The 21,756-nt window shown below is 40.3% G+C and overlaps 1 protein-coding gene across 1 annotated transcript in view; it reads left to right on the top strand.

The window, feature by feature from the left end:
- The window catches only part of LOC115410336 (fatty acid synthase-like), a 30,076-nt gene extending 15,414 nt beyond the window's left edge, over positions 1 to 14,662 (top strand). Inside the window, 12 exon segments of the mRNA XM_030121944.1 lie at positions 815 to 937; positions 1,131 to 1,354; positions 2,476 to 2,671; positions 3,939 to 4,090; positions 4,227 to 4,318; positions 5,094 to 5,488; positions 6,797 to 6,988; positions 8,825 to 9,046; positions 10,095 to 10,306; positions 10,960 to 11,058; positions 12,593 to 12,844; positions 14,184 to 14,662. Coding sequence (XP_029977804.1) covers positions 815 to 937; positions 1,131 to 1,354; positions 2,476 to 2,671; positions 3,939 to 4,090; positions 4,227 to 4,318; positions 5,094 to 5,488; positions 6,797 to 6,988; positions 8,825 to 9,046; positions 10,095 to 10,306; positions 10,960 to 11,058; positions 12,593 to 12,844; positions 14,184 to 14,300 — 2,276 coding nt within the window. The 3' untranslated portion in view covers positions 14,301 to 14,662.
- Positions 14,663 to 21,756: the final 7,094 nt, after the last annotated feature.

Genomic DNA, 21,756 nt, shown 5'->3' with positions numbered 1-21,756 from the left:
AATTTAGCTTTTGCAGCTTACCTCTAGTTCCCTTTGCTGTAGGGTTGACAGCCCATACTGTCCACGTCTGGCCAACCAATTTCTGCACCAAACGCGTTGTTGTCTTTTCTTCTTTTTTGATTTCCCGCAGATACTGGCACATATTGCCAAAGCAGCTCGTTGTTTTTGTTTAGCACTACTGTTTCGTGACTAACGCCAATACACAATTGTCTATGTACTTCTGGATTCCTTGGTATTTTTACGTTGTATTTCCAGATACAACACTCGAACATGTCGTGCGTCCTCTGGTGTATGATCCTACTTGTGAGCAGTCAGGTCGCATACAAACAGTGTGAGAACATGAATCGTGAGCCTGACTTTACGATTGATTCGCACAGTTTGAGATGGAGCTGCGTGCAACGATTGAAATAATCGCGCAGTGTAATAATAATAATAATAATAATAATCTTTATTTATATAGCACTTTTCATACATTAAAAACTGTAGCACAGAGTGCTTTACATATCAGTTTAAAAATCAGTACTGCCCCCCACCCACACCCACCCACTCACCCGCACACACACACACACACACACACACACATATATATGCAAACCCACAAGCTCACACATACTTGTGTATGTGTATGGCTGCCTTTAGACAGAATATGACATTAATCATACAAATAAAGTGCGGATACCAGTGAAATGACTTCTTGTTGCACTGTGATTTTTATTTTATTTTTTATATATTTTAACTAGACACTAAAGCAGTCGTGTAATGAGCAGAGTGTTGTTGTGCTGTTGTGATGTGCTCTTGGTGTTTGTCATGTCAGGTGTGGACCTGGTGCTCAACTCTCTGTCTGAGGAGAAGCTTCAAGCCAGTATTCGATGCCTTTCCAGACACGGACACTTCCTGGAGATCGGCAAATACGACCTGTCCAACAACTCCCCTTTAGGTCTGAACCACAACACCTGTGTGTGTGTGTCTGTGTGTGTGTGTGTGTGTGTCTGCCTTGTCTGTGTGCCTGTATGTTTGTGTGTGTGTGTCTCTGTGTGTATATGTGTTTCTGTGTGTGTGTGTGTGTGTGTATAATGTGTGTGTCTCTGTGTGTGTATAAAGTGTGTTTCTTCTGCTTTCCGTTGGTGCAGGTATGTCTGTGTTCCTTAAGAACGTCACCTTCCATGGCATCCTGTTGGACGCTCTGTTTGAAGAAGGAAACCCAGAGTGGGAGGAGGTGTCTGAGCTGCTGCAGAAGGGCATTGAGGACGCTGTGGTCCAGCCCCTGAAGACCACCGTGTTTGGGAGGGACCAGGTGGAGCAGGCCTTCAGATACATGGCCCAGGGAAAACACATCGGAAAAGTGGTCCTGCAGGTCAGTTCCATTTCAGACTTGAAGGTTTGGTTTTAGTGCAGGGACGGTGGGTCGTGTGGTGGAGTCCACTCAGACACCACTGCAGTTCCATGTTTGTCAGGTTGGATTCTGTACAAAATGGAGACACTTATTTAAGGAAGGCCAGGTTTGACAGTCCTGTTCATCATCAGCGCTGGTATAATAATAATCCAGTTGTTGTCCTTTTGTCATTACTGATCATACAGTAACGGTCCTACTGGTACCAGTCCTTCCATACTCATCACACCACTGACTCCTGCCTGTGTTTAACTGGGGTTGTGTCTGTTGTCCCTGGTTTCTGTCATTTCAAGGAAGTCCTTTGTTGTTTTCATGCCAGACTTGGAAAATCCAGATGCCTACATGGACTGAGGGTTAAGGGTTAGGGGCTAGGGTTAGGCCAACCCCAGCCCCAACCCCAACCCCAACCCCAGCCATAGCACCAACCCCAGCCGTAATCCCAACCCCAGCCATAGCCCCAGCCCCAACCGTAGCACCAGCCCCAACCCCAGCCCCAACCCCAACCCCAGCCGTAGCTCCAGCCCCAACCCTAGCCCCAGCCCCAACCCCAGCCCCAACCCCAGCCCCAACCCCAGCCCCAGCCATAGCCCCAGCCCCAACCCCAGCCATAGCCCCAGCCCCAACCCCAGCCCCAACTCCAACCCCAGCCATAGCCCCAGCTCCAATCCCAGCTGTAGCCCAAACCCCAGCCCAAACCCCAGCCCCAACCCCAGCCGTAGCCCCAGCCCAAACCCCAGCCCCTACCCCAGCCGTAGCCCCAGCCGTAGCCCCAGCCCCAACCCCAGCCCCAACCCCAGCCCCAGCCCCAACCCCAACCCTAACCCTAGCCCAAAATAATATATAGTTGTGTTGCTGTTACATTGATGAGCAGCTCATAACATCTCCTTTGGTGGAGTCTGTCAGGTTGGCATTTGTCTGTGGATACTCACATAAGACTTCCTCTTTTTTTTTTTTTTTTTTACATTTTTCAGCTTTTGTTTTAGTGTCACTGGGCATAAATGGCTTCATTTTCTCTGGGGGACTTGTTTAGGAACTTAACTTAACTTACATGTGCAGCCATGATGATTGTTGTGTTGTTCCCACAGATCCGTCCGGAGGATCAGACATTCCAAACTGGTTCCCCTTTGACTCTTCCTGCGATCTGCCGGACTTTCTGTCCTGCCTCCCACTCCTATATCATCACTGGTGGACTTGGGGGCTTTGGACTTGAATTAGCTCAGTGGTTGACCGAAAGAGGAGCCCGGAAACTGGTGCTGACTTCCAGATCAGGCATTAGGAACGGTGAGTTACATCCAGGGTGGATTAACTTTGTTTGAATGGAACCATCTCAAATTAAATATAAAAAGTGTGGCTCTTTCATACATTGTACCAGAGTTAGCCCAAAATTTGTTTTCATTTGCAGTCTCACACAAGGTCAAATTGGACAAATAAATTGGGCTCTAATGTTTTGTAGTTATCAGGTAGGCATGTTTTGTAGGTACGGGCACAGACATACAGATGAAACTGTCATAGTGCATTTGTCGGAGGCCTTTGACCGAGAACTTTGGCCGAGAACTTTGGCCGATATTTTCACGCTTTATAACTTGATACTAGTGTTTTTTCTCTACCTGCAAAATTGAAGGAGTTATGGTTAAAAAATGGGGTATTTTGGAAATTATGAATTTGACCTTTCAAGGTCATTGAAGGTCAGCAAAATTGTTCCCAAATGAAAGACCATTTGTGAGTTCTGATCAGTGGATAATACTGTTAGTCCATATCTGCATCATTTCACAGATAGAAGACATTTAGTGAATTTACACACAAGTGACAAACTTTCAACCATTCTAACTCAAAAGCCAGAAGTGACAGAGGAAAACTAAAAGAACACTGTTTCCTACTTTTCTAGCTGAACATTGTGGTAGAAGTTGTATTCTTCCGTCTTAAACAGTTCCGAAGTTATAAGGGAATGGAAATTGCAAAAAAGTGCGGGAAATAGAGATGTTTTCTGCCATAACTCTGAAACAGGAAATGATATGGAAAAACAAAAAAATACTTAATTTCCTACTTTTTTCACACTTTGTATCATGTTACTAGCCTTTTTTCTGCGAAACTGAGAGTTATGGGTGAAAATGGAGTATCTTGAAAATCATGACTTCACATTTGACCTTTGTAGGTCATCCAAGGTCAACAAAACTGGTACCACATGAAAGGTCAACTCTGACTTCCTATAAGTCGATTATACATAGTCAGTTGATATCTGTCTGAAGTTTCAAGATAGACGCTAGACCCATACTTTGGCCTATATCTCATCTGGACTTTGGCCTATATCTGAACTATACTTTGGTCTGTATATCAGCTGTACTTTGGCCTATATCTCAGCTGTACTTTGGCCTATACCTCAGTTGTACTTTGGCCCATGTCTCAGTTGTACTTTGGCCTATATCCCAGCTGTACTTACTCGTAATTCCAAGTCCTTCCAGGTGAATCCCTTACGCAGACTGAAGCTTTGGTCTGATGCCACATGAGTAGAACCTGTTGAACTTCATGACTGGTTGTGATTCTTTTCTAGGGTACCAGGCAAAGCGAGTCCAAGAATGGCGGAGTCAAGGTGTGGACGTGCTAGTGTCGACAAATGACGTGAGCACGCTTGAAGGAACAGAAAGACTGATCGGTGAGGCATGCAGGATGGGTCCAGTAGGTGGCGTCTTCCACCTGGCCATGGTAATTATCAGTCCCTTTTTAACTGTGTCTGGTTCTGAACATACTCTGGACCACTGGACTCTTTGGTGGGCTTCATACACACTTCTGTGGCTTCAACTGAGTGTTTGTCCTATTTTTTTTTCATCTAAAACTTCAGGTGTTGAAAGATGGCATGTTGGAGAATCTAACTCCTCAGCTCTTCGTTGATGTTAACAAACCAAAATATGATGGCACCATTAATTTGGACAAGTAAGATCCACGCTCTTCCTTAAAGGTGCAGGAGACTTTCGTGACCAATTTTCCATCAAATCTGTCAAACCTCAGTCATATCCTCAGTATCATGAATCTGTAAGTCTGTCTGTCATTGCTCACCTGAATCTCTTGCATTACAGTGAACAGTTTCTTAGTGCCATCCACCATAAACAAACTATGTGTTTACAAACAGAGTCGGGAGGGAAATCGGGTATCTTCGGAATTTTGTTGCAACGTGCATTGTGGGAAGCGAAGGCTCACGCAGCCACCTGACAGCGGCAGCTGCTACAAACAGGCAGGAGCTCCCTTCCCGCTATGCATATTCCTCCAGCTGTTTCCCCGTTTCAGCCGTTTCCCTGTTTCAGCTGTTTCCGCGTTTCAGCCGTTTCCGCATTGTGTTTGTTTCATTCACGTAATATCAGATGGTAGTGCTGCCGCTGTCAGGCGGCTGCGTGAACCTCTCTTTCCCACAATGCACGTTGCAACAAAATTCTGAAGATGCCCGAGTTCCCTCCTGGCTCTGTTTGTAAACACATGGTTTGTTTCTGGTGGATGGCTCTAAGAAACTGTTCACCGTAATGCAAGAGATTCAGGTGAGTAATGACAGAAAGACTTACAGACTCATGATACTGAGGATATGACTGAGGTTTGACAGATCTGATGGAAAATTGGTCATGAAAGTCTCCTGCACCTTTAAGTCTATGCAGATCATTTAAGGAGTTCTACTGACTTCTCTTTGGGTGCTTATAAACCTGCTTCCTTTTCTTCCCAGAGTGACCAGAAAGTTATGTCCAGACCTCAGCTACTTCGTGGCCTTCTCCTCTGTGAGCTGTGGCCGTGGCAACGCTGGCCAAAGTAACTATGGTTACGCAAACTCAGCCATGGAGCGCGTGTGCGAGAAGCGCCGCTACGATAACCTACCCGGACTGGCAGTCCAATGGGGAGCCATTGGCGATGTGGGTGTGGTCCTGGAGACCATGGGTGGCAACGACACGGTCATCGGTGGAACTTTACCTCAACGCATCACGTCCTGCCTGGAGGCGCTGGACGCATTCATTTGCCAGCGGCGGCCGGTGATGTCCAGCTTTGTCCTGGCAGAGAGGACGGTGGTCAAGACCGAAGCAGGAAGTCAGAGAGACCTGGTGGACGCTGTAGCACACATTCTGGGTAAGATATACAAACATATATATATACTGTCTATAGGAGATATACATACACATATACACACTATCTATTGGAGATATACGCACATATATACACACTATCTATAGGAGATATACACACACATATACACACTATCTGTAGGAGATATGCACACTTATATACTCACTGTCTATAGGAGATATACACACATATATACACACTGTCTCTAAGAGATATACACACACACACACATATATATATATATATATATATATATATATATATATATATATATATATATATATATATATATATATATATATATATACACACTCACTGTCAATAGGAAATATACACACTTATATACACACTGTCTATAGGAGATGTACACATATATATATACACACTGTCTGTAGGAGATATACACACATATATATACTCACTGTCTATAGGAGATATATACACATGTACACTACCGGTCAAAAGTTTTAGAACACCCCAATTTTTCCAGTTTTGTATTGAAATTCAGGCAGTTCCAGTCCAATGAACAGCTTGAAATGGTACAAAGGTGAACTGCCAGAGGTAAAAAAAAAAAAAAAAAGTTAAGGTTAAACAAAACTGAAAAATAATGTACATTTCAGAATTATACAAAAAGGTGAACAAGAGATGGGTTAACAACTTAATGCAGTTCTGCAGCAGTGGAGGTTGATCAAGCCTCAAAAGTTGGTGCTACCAATTCCTCCAGGTGTCCCAACGTTTGTGAATTCCTTCCAACCCCCTGTGTCTGCAGAAAAGTAGTGTTGGAACACACTTTGGTACCATACTGTTGGAGCATTATTAGAACAGTATTGTACTGCAGAGTAGTGTGTTACTATAAAATGGAAAAGAGAAAAAGGCAATTAATGATAGAAGAGAGACAGACCATCAGAACACTGTCCTACAGAGAAATGTCCAAGAAAGTCCAGGTGTCAGTAAGTCCAGTTTCCTTCACCATCCAAAGGCACTCAGAAACAGACACAAGTATGCATCTGACTGAGACACACACACCTATTTATAAAACACATATAAACAGATAGGAGACCAGGACATGTCCTTAGAGCGGAGATCTTATTCATAGAGCAGGAATTTAAAGATGGACCATCACATCACTTATTTGGAGGTTCTTAATAAGTGTTTTCAGAGCGCATGTCCACCGACGGCTGCTGTGGTTGGAATCTAAAATACAACCGACACATTGAGTCGGCGTCGGACGGACAGAAGACGGTGGTGAAAACAGCTGACGAAGGTGCAGATGATGAACCGATCCGCTGTAACTCCTGCTGTGATCCTCAGGTGTACGGGACGTCAACAGCCTGAACGCCGACGCCTCATTGGCCGATCTGGGTCTGGACTCGTTGATGGGCGTGGAGGTTCGCCAGACGCTGGAGCGAGACTACGACATCGTGATGGCCATGAGGGAGATCCGCCAACTCAGCATAAACAAGCTGCGGCAGCTGGCTAATGGAAAACAAGACGTTTCAAATGGTATTGTATGAGTTTCACTCATTTATCAGGGTTTATGCGGGAAATTAAAAAGCAGTAAAAGTCATTAAATAGATTTTGTGAAAATTAAGGCCTTAAATGGCTTTAAAAAGCGTTAAATTTGATGTCCATATATAAATATATCCAGAACAGGTGGAAATTTTTTACTGCCTGAATTATCAGAAATATCGATCAGTTCTTTTTTTTTGTTTTTTCCTCTTCCCTGTTTTCTTCTCTTCTTTCTTTTCTTTCTCTTCTTTCTCTTCTTTTTCTCCTCTTTTTTCTCCTTTCTTTCTCTTTTCTTTTTCTTCCTATTCTCTTTTTTCCTTGCTTTTCTCTCTTTTTTCTTCTCTTAATCTTTTTTTTCTTCTCTCTATTTTCTTTTTTTTCTTTTTTTCAGTTTTTTTTTCTTATAATATTTTCTAATATTGATCCATTCTGATCCTATTATTTTTATTATTGTACTGGTCCGGTCCACTTTAACTCATCGTGGGCTGAATATGACCCTGAACTAACCTGGCGTTGACACCCCTGCTCTCATCCCCTGTTCCGTGTACTCATTTAGTTTCTTTCTAACACAGGGATTAAAGTTCTCCGTCACCACGACGGATTTCCGTCAAAAGGAAAAATTGAGGGGGGAAAAAAGTCATATTGAAGTAACTTCCCCACGTGTTTCACGGAGTCCAGTCACGATCCTGTCCTGGGTCTGCTGTCCTGGGTCTGCAGGTGTTTAACACAGGCACGCCACGCACAGGGGGCTGATAGTTTTAACAGTGATGATAAGAAGATGACTTCTTTATTTATATGTCGGGAGGAGAGATTGATGACTATTTCTCTTTGGAAGGAAACGCTGCTCATTCTGTGCCTCAGAAACACATGGACAAGTTCAGCTTTACCGAAGTTCAGCCTCCAGACTAACTTTAGTTTAGTGCTAACAAGTAGCTTTCATTATGAAAGAACCACAGCGAAAAGGGAAGAAGACAGAACTGATCTACATGTACCTTCATGTTTGGGTTCATAGCTTGTTTCCTCTTGCCGGTATATGACTAGTGTGTGTGTTTGTGTGTATGTGCCCTTCCCGTGCGTGCGGCTGTGCGCGCCGCGGCCTTACGCGGTTACGCGCCCGACTGCATAAGTGCTTTATTTTGACCCGTTTAGCATCTTATTTCTATCTGTGTGGTACAGTACGAAGATAAAATTGAATGAATGAGTAACACCCTTGGTATTTGCAAAGCCACTGTATTTTAAATACCCTCAGAGAGGATCTGTAACGGAATATATAAATATATATAAATATAAAAGCTGAAAAAATAAAAGATTAGTTGGTTAGGGTTACATTTACACAGACATTTTCCCCAAAATTCATGTGCTGTTGGAGTTGGAGTTATGTTTTAGGAGTTCCTAAATTGTTAAATAAAAAGTTTTTCACTCATTTTTTGCAGTAAGGTTTTCTTCTAGTTATTATTTTCACTTGCTTCAAAGGTTTTCATACCCTTTAAAATTAACCACAGAGCACCAAAATTGACCTGAAGTTTCAAAAATTTTCTGGGGGAGGACCCCCAGACCCCCCACCAATACCAGTCATGACATTTTTTCTATCCATGTTACTAATCTTCTACACCTGTACACTCTCCCATTCAGTGTGTTTTACAGTATTGCCAAATTTGACTATATAAACTTGTACGCTATAGTAGTATTGTATTGCATCATTTTTAATAGTGGTCAATGATTTTGACCAGAAGAAAATTTTCAGTCAGATGAAAAATTTTTGCTTTAATCCCTGTTCTAACACGTCTTACCTCATTCCTGTGTTTTTTCTCTCTTTCTTCTCACCACCAGACTCTCATCCAGCCAAGAGCGGCGTCATTCGCTCTTTGATGGACACGGATCTATCGCAGCTGTTGGTCGACCCTCGGGGCCCGACGGTGGTTCCGATCAGTAAAGGTCAGACTCAGGACAGGCCGCTGTTCCTGGTCCATCCCATAGAGGGCTCCATCGCTGCGTTTAAGACGCTCACATCCCAGCTGACCATGCCCTGCTACGGCCTCCAGTGCACCAACGGTATTTAAAAGCACCCAAACTAAACCATTTTATGTCCACTCTAAAACTTTGTCTGTAGTTAAATCTGAAATATTACAACTCTTACTGACACTAATATGAATGTTACTGTCTGTTGAAGTATTATTAGGATGTTTCTAAAGAGGAGGATGTAGATCAGGGTTCTCAAACTCATGTTCTTTCAGGTTCCACATTCAGCCCGATTTGATCTCCAGTGGGCCAGACCAGTCAAATAACAGAATAACCTATAAATAATGACAACTGCAAATTTTTGTCTTTGTTTTAGAGCAAAAAAAACCCATTAAATTATGAAAATACTTACTTTTATAAACTATCCAAAAAAAAAAGATGTGAATAACCTGAAAAAACTGAAATTTCTTCAGAAAAATGAGAGCAATTTTAACAATATTCTGCCTCAACTTATCATTTGTCCATGTGCATTATGGATCAGATCTACAAAGACACTAAACACTGAGGAACAGGCAGAAAACTGTTCAAATTGTGCTAAATTTTCTTTCGACATTTCAGGTTGTTCATATTTGTTCAGGTTATTCACATTTTATTGTTACAGGATAGTTTGAAAATGTAAATATTTTCATAATTTAATGGGTTTTTTTGCACTAAAACAAAGACAAAAATTTGAAGTTGTCATTATTTATAGGCATAATGTCATTTCTTTTTACATCAAACCAAGAAGAAAATATGCAGTCATTCTTTTTTGTTGGTTCTTCTGCTGTTATTATTTGACTGTAGATCATATTGGTCTGTATGTGGAACTGGAACTAAAATGAATATGTGGAATTTTTACACTTTGTAAATTCATCCCAGGGGCCGGATTGGAACCTTTGACCGGCCGCATTTGGCCCTGGGACACATGTTTGAGACCCCTGGTGTAAAGGCTTCCAGGTGTGATGGAAGAGGGAAACATCTAAAACATGGAGGATCCGGGCCCTCCAGGACCGGATCTGAATCCCCCTAATGTAAAGGGTTCATGCCTGCTGTTTGTTCCTGAACTGAAGTCCATGTCCTGTGTTTGTCTCTGTGGTTCCAGCTGCTCCTCTGGACAGTATCGAGTCCCTGGCGTCCTACTACGTGTCCTGTATCAGACAGGTTCAGGCGGACGGGCCCTATCGAATCGCAGGTTACTCCTTCGGGGCGTGTGTGGCCTTTGAAATGTGTTCTCAGCTGCAGAGGCAGAACCAGCCGGTGGAGGTCCTGTTCCTGTTTGATGGATCCCACTCCTACGTAGCAGCACACACACAGGTTCAAACACACACACACACACACACACACACACACAGGTTCAAACACACACACACACACACACACACAGGTTCAAACACACACACACACACAGGTTCAAACACACACACACACACACACACACAGGTTCAAACACACACACACAGGTTCAAACACACACACACACACACACACACACAGGTTCAAACACACACACATGCACACACACACACACACACACACACAGGTTCAAACACACACTCACAGAACTGTCAGATAATACTGACAAATACTGTTCTATCTATCTATCTATCTATCTATCTATCTATCTATCTATCTATCTATCTATCTATCTATCTATCTATCTATCGTTCTATCGTTCTATCGTTCTATCTATCGTTCTATCTATCGTTCTATCGTTCTATCGTTCTATCGTTCTATCTATCGTTCTATCGTTCTATTGTTCTATCTATCGTTCTATCTATCTATCGTTCTATCGTTCCATCGTTCTATCTATTGTTCTATCTATCTATCGTTCTATCTATCGTTCTATCTATCGTTCTATCGTTCTATCGTTCTATCCATCCATCCCAGTTCCACATGAATACAACAGTGTGTTGATGCCTCAGTGTCCATCAGATCATTGTTGATGTTCACTGTTCAATGTTTTGCAGAGTTACAGAGCCAAGCTGACGCCAGGCAAAGAGTCTGAAGCTGAAACTGAAGCCATGTGTGCGTTCATACAGCAGTTCATCAGCGCTGAGTACAGCAAGGTAAGCAACAAACATTCATCTGGAGGTTCGGATGCATTTGGGTTAGAAGGGAACTATGAAACTGGAACAAGTGCATCTGCTCTGTGTCCGAGTTTAGTTTGAAGCAGATGCACATCTACAGTATAAACTCATCCATACGACTGTTTAACTCCTCTGTCCTCGGTTCTAATACTGGATTATGTTGGATCACATTAAAGAATTATACAGGAAACTAGTGCGTTGGCCCGTGTGGATCCACAGGTTCTGGATGTGCTAGTTTTTATGTTGTGGTGTATTTGTGCATGTTGTACCACATTTGTCCAGCAGTCACCGCCAAAGTCTTCTGGGTATAGAAACATGATTGTAAGGATCTTGTGTTCAAAATGACTAATATCTGCCAAAATATTGGTCCTATCAGTGGTGTAGTGGTCCCTGGAGAAGTGGGTATACTTTAAATTTTTGCCCCTTTTATTTTTATTTTTTTAGTAGTAGTCCAGAAAAGCACCGTTTTACAAACACTGACATACATATAAGGCTACTTTATTTATTTTACCCAAAAATCCATCAGTAGTATTTTCTCACTATTATAAAATGATCATGACTTGATCAGGAGGAGTTTGTAGGTTTTACTGGACACATAAGTATACAGTATGAATGGAAATGGATTCAACAGGAGGAAAACATAGGAGAACATTAGCCTTTCATAACATTAGCTTTTCATAACATTAGCCGTTCATGGCATTAGCCCCTGAAATAGACTTTTTACAGCAGAGTACCCCCTGAAATAGACTTTTTTTTACAGTGGAGACCCCCTGAAATAGACTTTTTGCAGTGGAGTACCCCCTGACATTGACTTTTTACAGTGGAGTGCCCCCTGAAACAGACTTTTTATAGCAGAGTACCCCCTGAATTAGACTTTTTACAGTGAAGTACCCCCTGAAATAGACTTTTTTTTATCCAAGTACCCCTCACTCTCACTTCAGCATTTGTGATTGAAAAAAAATGATTCCAAATGTGTTCTTGTGCCAAAGGTGTCTGTTTATATTTACAAAACTTTATATACAAACAACATATATTTAACTGTAATATATAAAGAAATAACACATTTTATAAAGTAAATTTTGTGTAAAATATAAACTGAAAAAGGCCGTCTGTCATTGATAAAAATAAATAAATTGATCATTAATTAATAAATGAACCTTTCATCAACATAAAATAATTCCTTATCGACTCAAATAAACCCATTTTGAATCATATCAAATATAAATGTTCTTCAAATGTTACCAAAGACAATAAAACTATTATATGAATGTATTTATTGTGTTTCATATTTCAGCATTAATTCTCATCATTTATTTTGTATTCAGTACATGATGACTTATTTAATGGATTAAGTACCCCCTGGGCTTCTTCCAAGTACCCCTGGGGGTATGGGTACCCACTGTGGGAACCCCTGGCTTAGATTCTAATAAACATGAGTAGAAGCTGCGATGTGTGAAAACCAGCAGCTGTGTTCCAGGTCCATCTTGTGAATGCTGTTGTGTTTTGTCTCCAGCTGCTGGACACTCTTCTGCCGTTGTCAGACCTGGAAGCTCGTGTGGCTGCTGTGGTGGACCTGATCACCTCCACCCATAAGGACATCAGCACAGACCTACTGCGCTTTGCAGCTACTGCCTTTTACTGTAAGCTCAAAGCTGCCGACGTCTACGCGCCTGCTTCCAAATACCATGGCAATGTGATGCTACTACGTGCCAAAACCAGCAACCTGTACGCACAAAACCTTGGAGCTGACTACAAACTGAAGGAGGTAAGACACAAATACAGTCATGAACAGTACAAACCAATATGGAAATGCACTATAGACAATCTGGAAAAGGCCAATTAGAAAGAAAACAACAATGTTCAAATGTACTTTGACCTCAGTTTAATGGTAGAACAAATGAACATATTGATTTTTTGTCTGGTGAACTTCTTTTCATTTGTAAATACACGTCCATCAACTTGGTATTTCACCATAAATCAGAAAATATTTTTAACTCAGATGCGTTATCCAGTTGAGCTCATATGTCCTTCTATGGATACTCTTAGTCTAAGGCCTATAGCGCCACCTATGGTCAACAGTGCAGTACTTTTACAGACATGGTGTTGTCTCTGACAGCAGACACTTGGACATGAGCGTCTCAGGACAGTGATAATAGTAGACAGCACCAGTACCAGTAAGTGGTACCAGTAGACAGTACCAGTACCAGTAGACAGTACCAGTAGACAGTACCAGTACCAGTAGACAGTTCCAGTAGACAGTACCACTACCAGTAGATGGTGCCAGTAGATGGTACCACTACCAATAGATAGTACCAGTAGACAGTGCCAGTACCAGTAGACAGTACAGTATCAGTAGGCGGTACCAGCACCAGTAGATGGTACCAGTAGGTGGTGCCAGTAGACGGTACCAGTAGACGGTACCAGCACCAGCAGACGGTACCAGTAGACAATGCCAGTAGATGGTACCAGCACCAGTAGATGGTACCAGTAGACAGTGCAGTACCAGTAGATGGTACCAGTAGACGGTACCAGCACCAGTAGATGGTACCAGTAGACAGTGCAGTACCAGTAGATGGTACCAGTAGACGGTACCAGCACCAGTAGATGGTACCAGTAGACAGTGCAGTCCTAGTAGATGGTACCAGTAGACAGTGCAGTACCAGTAGATGGTACCAGTAGACAGTACCAGCACCAGTAGATGGTACCAGTAGACAGTGCAGTCCTAGTAGATGGTACCAGTAGACGGTACCAGTCCAGTACCATTCAGTGCTGGTGTCAGTGTGTCCACTGTGGACCAAAGCAGTAAATCGTCATCTAAATGGTCTTCTTCCCATGGAACTCCTGAACAGGTTAAAACAGACACAGCTGTCTGTGAACTGGGAGGCAGAGGAACAGTCCAAGGCTTTTATTCATGGGGTTCTGCTTAAAACATGTGCTCTTCACAGTAACTCCATCATCGTTCGTCTGTGTCAGGACTCCGTACTTTGTTTTTCTCTTAAATCCACATCTGTCTGGTTCCAGATCATGTTTTCCTTGTTCTACTTTTGTGGACCTGGGAGGTGTTCGCTGCTGCTTAAAGGCTTTTGTGTTTGCGTCTTTTCCAGGTCTGTGACGGTCAGGTGTCGGTCCGTGAAATCGAGGGCGACCACCACACCTTCCTGGAGGGGGCGGGGGCAGCGTCCATCAGCAGCATCATCAACAGCTTATTGGCTCGTGGTTGACTGAGCCCGCCCAACATTCACTCCCTCTACTGAAATGAACAACATTCCCAAAGTCAGTCTTTTTCAGCAGGTGGTTCCAGATTTGGACATGGAACCGTTTACGTACTCGTTCTGTTTCCCTTCGCCCTCGTACCCCCACTCACATCAGGCCTCCACCACAAACCCACCAGTGTGCACAAGCAGACTGATGACAGAGTATACGTCACGTTTGCGTGTACATTTTACACAAAACCAATAGAACCAGGGCTCGAAAACTCATGTTCTTTCAGGTTCCACATTCACCCCAATTTGATCTCCAGTGGACCAGACCAGTCAAATAATAACAGAATAACCTATAAATAATGACAACTGCAAATTGTTGTCTTTGTTTTAGTGGAAAAAACCCATTAAATTATGAAAATACTTATTTTTTATAAACTAGCCAAACAAAAAACGTGTGAATAACCTGAAAAAACTGAAATTTCTTTAGAAAAATCAGTGCAATTTTAACAATATTCTGCCTCAACTTATCATTTCTACGTGTGCATTATGGATCAGATCTACAACGACACTAAACACAGAAAATAGTTCAAATTGTGCTGAATTTTCTTTAGACATTTCAGGTTGTTCATATTTGTTCAGGTTGTTCACATTTTATTGTTACAGGATAGTTTGTAAAATGTGAATATTTTCAAAATTTCATGTTAATTTTTGCACTAAAACAAAGACAAAAATTTGAAGTTGTCATTATTTAGCTTATAGATAAAAGAGCTGGAAAAACAAAAATGAACCTCCACGATATCTGCATTTGAATAAATATCTAAAAATATTGATACAGTACTTTTTAATATCGATACAGTATCATGAAATGAAATATTGTGATATATTGCAGAACCGATATTTTCTTACACCCCTAGTCATCATGTCTGTTTCTGAAACAGGGGGTGACACAGAACACTTTGTACAACAGGTGTGTCAAACATGCGTCCCACCAAAGGTTCCAATCCGGCCCCTAGGATGAATTTACAAAGTGTAAAAATTCCACAGTCAAGGCTGTGGAACTCATTTTAGTTCCGGTTCCACATACAGACCAATATGATCTACAGTCAAATAATAACAGCAGAAGAACCGACAAAAAAGAATGACTGCATATTTTCTTCTTGGTTTGATGTGAAAAAAAAAAAAATAAAAAAAATTACACTATGCCTATAAATAATGACAACTTCAAATTTTTGTCTTTGTTTTACTACAAAAAACAACATTAAATCATGAAAATATTTACATTTTCAAACTATCCTGTAACAATAAAATGTGAATAACCTGAACAAATATGAACAACCTGAAATGTCTAAAGAAAATTCAGCACAATTTGAACTCTTTTCTGCCTGTTCCTCCGTGTTTAGTGTCTTTGTAGATCTGATCCATAATGCACATGTAGAAATGATAAGATGAGGCCGAATATTGTTAAAACTGCACTTACTTTACTTAAGAAATTTTAGGTTTTTTTGGTTATTAGCATATTTTTAGGGGGGGGTAGTTTATAAAAGTAAGTATTTTATAATTTAATGTTTGTTTGGTTTTTTTTGCACTAAAACAAAGACAAAAATTTGCAGTTGTCATTATTTATAGGTTATTCTGTTATTATTTTACTGGTCCGACCCACTGGAGATCAAATGGAGCCAAATGTGGAACCTGAAAGAACATGAGTTTGAGAGCCCTGTTGTACAATGAGGTCGTATATCTGTGCACAAAAAAAAAAGAATCTGAACAAAAACAGCCTGACTTTTTCCTCTTCTTCACACTTTTCTGAGTTAACACCACACAGTAGGAATAATACTGTAGACGATAAGCACTCTTAGTCGAGGCGAACACTGATATTAATTACAATAATTCCAAGGTTTATGTTTTGTTCCTGCAGTTTTTAAAGTTTAGTCACATGACCTTATTAGAATGAACCTGGAGTGACGGGTGGAAGGGCTGCTCCGCTCAGCTTTGGTCCACTTTGGTTTAGTTCTGGTTCTGTTTAACTAACGCTTCCACTGGACCAGTATTTTTGATAACACCGGTGTACTCGGTAGTTTTGCAGAGTTTTGCCGAACATCTTAACGTCTCCATCGTTTGTTATTGTTTGATGACGTGCAGGTCTTTGCTGTATCGTTTCCCAAAGCTGTCTCTGACTCCTATTTTACCTCATCTGGCTTCCAGCAGTCGTCCATTAGTGGAATGCAACCATTTCCAGCTCTGAGACCTCAAAAAACTGGTCAATGAAGTGTCAGGTGGTTGAAGAGTGATGTAACTGCGGTCTGAAGGAGAAGGAAGTGACAGCATGTTCGACTCTATGTATTATTTACATGATGTATTGTTATGACTAATAAAGGCCACTTTCTAATTATTGGAAGACTTGTTTTTTTCTTTTTTTGACACTTATTCATTATTTCATTCAGGAAAATAAATATTTGTTATTATTCAAAACAAGGTTATCAATTGGCATCTGTATGTGGCATCGCTGAAGCCAAGTAAATTAAATCAGATTTGAGCAGCAGATCTTTTTAATGGATGAAATGATTACTTCTGAATATAAAATGAATGCTTTTGAATATAAAATGAATGCTTTTGAATAGAAAATGAATACTTCTGATTATAAAAATGAATACTTTTGATTATAAAATGAATACTTCAGATTATAAAATGAATATTTTTGAATATAAAATGCATGCTTTTGAGTATAAAATGAATACTTTTGAATCTAAAATGAATACTTTTGAGAAAAACTGAATACTTTTGATTATAAAATGAATACTTTTGAATATAAAATGAATACTTTTGATTATAAAATTAATGCTTTTAAATATAAAATGAATACTGTTGAATATAAAATGAATACTTTTGATATAAAATGAATATTTTTGATATAAAATAAATACTTTTGAATATAAAATAAATACTTTTGAATATAAAATGAGTACTTTTGATAATAAAATGAATACTTTTGATAATGAATACTTTTGATATAAAATTCATACTTTTGAACATAAAATTTGTACTTTTGATTATAAAATGAATACTATTAATTATAAAATGAATACTTTTGATTAAAACACTGGTTTCTAATACTTTGATTAAAATACTGATTTCTGACACCACAAAACCTGTTATTGATTGGAACACTTATCTTGAGAACACTGATGGGTTGTTTCTGCTGTTCAGCCAAGAAATCAAACCGACTGAAGTATGAATCAGTTAAAACTAACCTAAAAACACCAGATCCAACAGATATTGTTCTGGAGGTGGCTACTGTTCTGTCTCCTTTATGGGTAAAATATAAAATATAGTGTAGGACTGATCAAAAATGCTGAGCCTGAAGTAATCACACCTCAGTCTGATTTCAGATCAAAGAGGAAGCTGTCAAGCACTAGGGCTGTGAATCGGCAAGAATCTGGTGGTACGATACAAATCACAATACAAGGATCATGATACGATACATCGTGGTATATCATGATACTGTTAAAAAGGCAATTTTTTTTGTTTGTTTCTTTTTTTTAGTGATTATTTCCTGGAAGGATTGAATTACACCAGAAATATTTACAAATACTAAACACATTTTTATTTGATCCCAACAGGATCTAATGTTATATCACAAAATGTTCCTGTGTTCAAACTGAAATTCTGTTTTACAGACATTACAGTTTAAGATCCTGTTCAAATGTTCATATTCTATTAGTTCAGAACTAATATCAGAACAGTATTTTAGTTCAATCCCAACAAAGGAACTAACATTACTGAATAAAATAGTGTTAAATAATAATAAATAAAATATGAACAAACAAAAACAAAACTGAACCTCCACAATATCTGCATTTGAATAAATACCTAAAAATATTGATACAGTACTTTTTAATATTGATACAGTAGTGAAATGAAATATCATGATATATTGCAAAACCCATATTTTCTTACATCTCTATCAAGAAGGTGACATCTAAAAACTATACCTTGTCTGAGCAAAAGAGAAAAAAAAGTATAGTTACATTAACAGAAGACAAAATGAACATCATTAGCCTTAAAGAGGAAGCCACTGATAACATAACACTTGTTTTTAAGTCTCTTGTAGATGATGGAAGTCCAGATCCAGTGGTATCCTACATGTTGGAGTTCCAGGAGTATTTCCACTGGATATAACTTTAGACTTCCTCTGTCTTACTCTACTTCTTAGTCAGACATTTCCCAGTTCCTTTTCAGACTCCAGTTTTTCATCCTGTTTCTAACGTATCTCCAAATGAACTGAACCTTATTGACGTATTCCAGTGTTTTTCAACCTTGGGGTTGGGACCTCATGTGGGGTCACCTGGAATTCAAATGGGGCAGCTTGAAATTTCTAGTAATTGATAAAAATAAAAAAAAACAACAACAACTTACTAATAAAAAACACATGGTGAGTTGAGAGTAGGGATGCACCGATACCACTTTTTTCCAGACCGAGTACAAGTACGAGTACTTACATTTGAGTACTTGAGTACGTCCCACTGAGGCAGGGAAGCTCCTCCCACTCTGCTGTTGATTCTATCTGAATGGGTTTTGTGTTTGTTGTGTGTATATTAAATGCGTAGGTACGACTTCCTGTGTGAGCTGGTAGATCTGAACAGGCTGGAAACTTTAAAAGTAGATCTGGGTTCAAAAAAGGATGAGAACCACTGCTTTAACCTGAGAACTTTACTGGTGCTGATTATCAACCCTTAACTGTATATAGAACAGCCACAAGAGGGCGCCATTGGAAAGAAATCAGAAATGAACCATGTAGAATAGAATAGAATAGAATAGAATAGAATAGAATAGAATGTCCTTTATTGTCATTCTACTGAATATTCAATGACATTGGAGAACTTCTTCTTGTTCAGTGCAAACAGATAATTATAGATAAAATATAAGGTACATATGAAGTACTACATATATATATATATATATATATATATATATATATATATATATATATATATATATATATATATATATATACAGTACAGGCCAAAAGTTTGGACACACCTTCTCATTCTTCGCATTTTCTTTATTTTCATGACTATTTACATTGTAGATTCTCACTGAAGGCATCAAAACTATGAATGAACACATGTGGAATTATGTACTTAACAAAAAAGTGTGAAATAACTGAAAACATCTCTTATATTCTAGTTTCTTCAAAGTTGCCATCCTTAGCTCTGATGACTGCCTTGCACACCCTTGGCATTCTCTTGATGAGCTTCAAGAGGTAGTCACCTGAAATGGTTTCCACTTCATAGCTGTGCCTTGTCAGGGTTACTTAGTGGAATTTCTTGCCTTATTGATGGGGTTGGGACCATCAGTTGTGTTGTGCAGAAGTCAGGTTGATGCACAGCTGACAGCCCTATTGGACAACTGTTAGAATACATATTATGGCGAGAACCAATCAGCTAAGTAAAGACAAATGAGTGGCCATCATTACTTTAAGAAATGAAGGTCAGTCAGTCTAGAAAATTTCAAAAACTTTGAATGTGTCCCCAAGTGCAGTCGCAAAAACCATCAAGCGCTCCAACGAAACTGGCTCACATGAGGACCGCCCCAGGAAAGGAAGACCAAGAGTCACCTCTGATGCTGAAGATAAGTTCATCTGAGTCACCAGCCTCAGAAATCGCAAATTAACAGCAGCTCAGATTAGAGACCAGATGAATACCACACAGAGCTCTAGCAGCAGACACATCTCTACAACAACTGTTAAGAGGAGACTGCGTGAATCAGGCCTTCATGGTCAAATAGCTGCTAGAAAACCACTGCTCAGGAGAGGCAACAAACAGAAGAGATTTATTTGGGCCAAGAAACCCAAGGAATGGACATTAGACCAGTGGAAATCTGTGCTTTGGTCTGATGAGTCCAAATTTGAGATCTTTGGATCCAACCGCCGTGTCTTTGTGCAACGCAGAAAAGGTGAACGGATGGATGCTACATGCCTGGTTCCCACCGTGAAGCATGGAGGGGGAGGTGTGATGGTGTGGGGGTGCTTTGCTGGTGACGCTGTTGGGGATTTATTCAAGATTGAAGGCAACCTGAATCAGCATGGCTGCCACAGCATCCTGAAGTGACATGCCATTCCATCCGGTTTGCGTTTAGTTGGACCATCATTTATGTTTCAACAGGACAATGACCCCAAACACACCTCCAGGCTGTGTGAGGGATATTTGACCAAGAAGGAGAGTGATGGAGTGCTGCGCCAGATGACCTGGCCTCCACAGTCACCGGACCTGAACCCAATCGAGATGGTTTGGGGTGAGCTGGACCGCAGAGTGAAGGCAAAAGGGCCAACAAGTGCTAAGCATCTCTGGGAACTTCTTCAAGACTGTTGGGAAACCATTTCAGGTGACTACCTCTTGAAGCTCATCAAGAGAATGCCAAGAGTGTGCAAAGCAGTCATCAGAGCTAAGGGTGGATACTTTGAAGAAACTAGAATATAAGAGATGTTTTCAGTTATTTCACACTTTTTTGTTAAGTACATAATTCCACATGTGTTCATTCATAGTTTTGATGCCTTCAGTGAGGATCTACAATGTAAATAGTCATGAAAATAAAGAAAATGCAAAGAATGAGAAGGTGTGTCCAAACTTTTGGCCTGTACTGTATATATATATATATATATATATATATATATATTCAGATAAAGTCCTACCAGACAGTGCAGTTCAGTCTATATACAAATATGAAGATAAAAAAGGAGAAAAATGGAGAATATAAAAATGTAAACATGTATTACACAGGATGGTTGGATAGTTCCAGAATAATTGTAGATGCACAGGTTGATGAATGCTCCCAGATGGATCTGTATTTGACATGTGATTCTTATTCGTCCAGTGGCTGTGTTGAACAGGATGGATGACTTCTGGGGTAGTTGTGTCTGAGGCAGCAGCAGCAGCAGTCACTGTGGTGGATCTACTGCACAGTGTTCATTCCACTGATGGCTGTGGTCGGTCCATGTGAGAGTTCAGGGGGAAACTGTCTGTTCGTCCTTGTCTTCATCAGTATTGGTCAAATTACTTTCAAAAAAGTAATTAGCTATAGCTACTAGTTACTTTCCCCCCAAAAAAGTAATTGAATTAGTAATGGAATTACTCCTTCATAAATGTAATTAGTTGCCAGGGAAAGTAATTATTGCATTACTTTTTTGAAAAACCTTCAAATATGTAAAAGAAAACAGATTGTTGAGTGTGTTTCATGGGCCAGTTGCATAGAGTAGAACAGCAGGCAGGTACTTCACACCATAACTGTGGTGAGGCTGGGGTCCACCAGGGCCCGGCTTTTCCACCACATGAAGGCAGTGTGGGCAATTTCAATAGAAGAACGGCATGTAAACGAATGGCTTGCAACGAATCGGTTCTTATCGTTCACTGAAAAGAGCCGTTCAAAAGACTCGATTCATCGGTGAACATCACATCTGTCGTGCCTGGCTGAGCGAGCC

Source organism: Sphaeramia orbicularis, chromosome 19 (genome assembly GCF_902148855.1).
Source record: "Sphaeramia orbicularis chromosome 19, fSphaOr1.1, whole genome shotgun sequence".
NCBI lineage: Eukaryota > Metazoa > Chordata > Actinopteri > Kurtiformes > Apogonidae > Sphaeramia > Sphaeramia orbicularis.
Note: the sequence above shows the minus strand (reverse complement) of the source record. Positions and strands in the feature narration are given on the sequence as shown.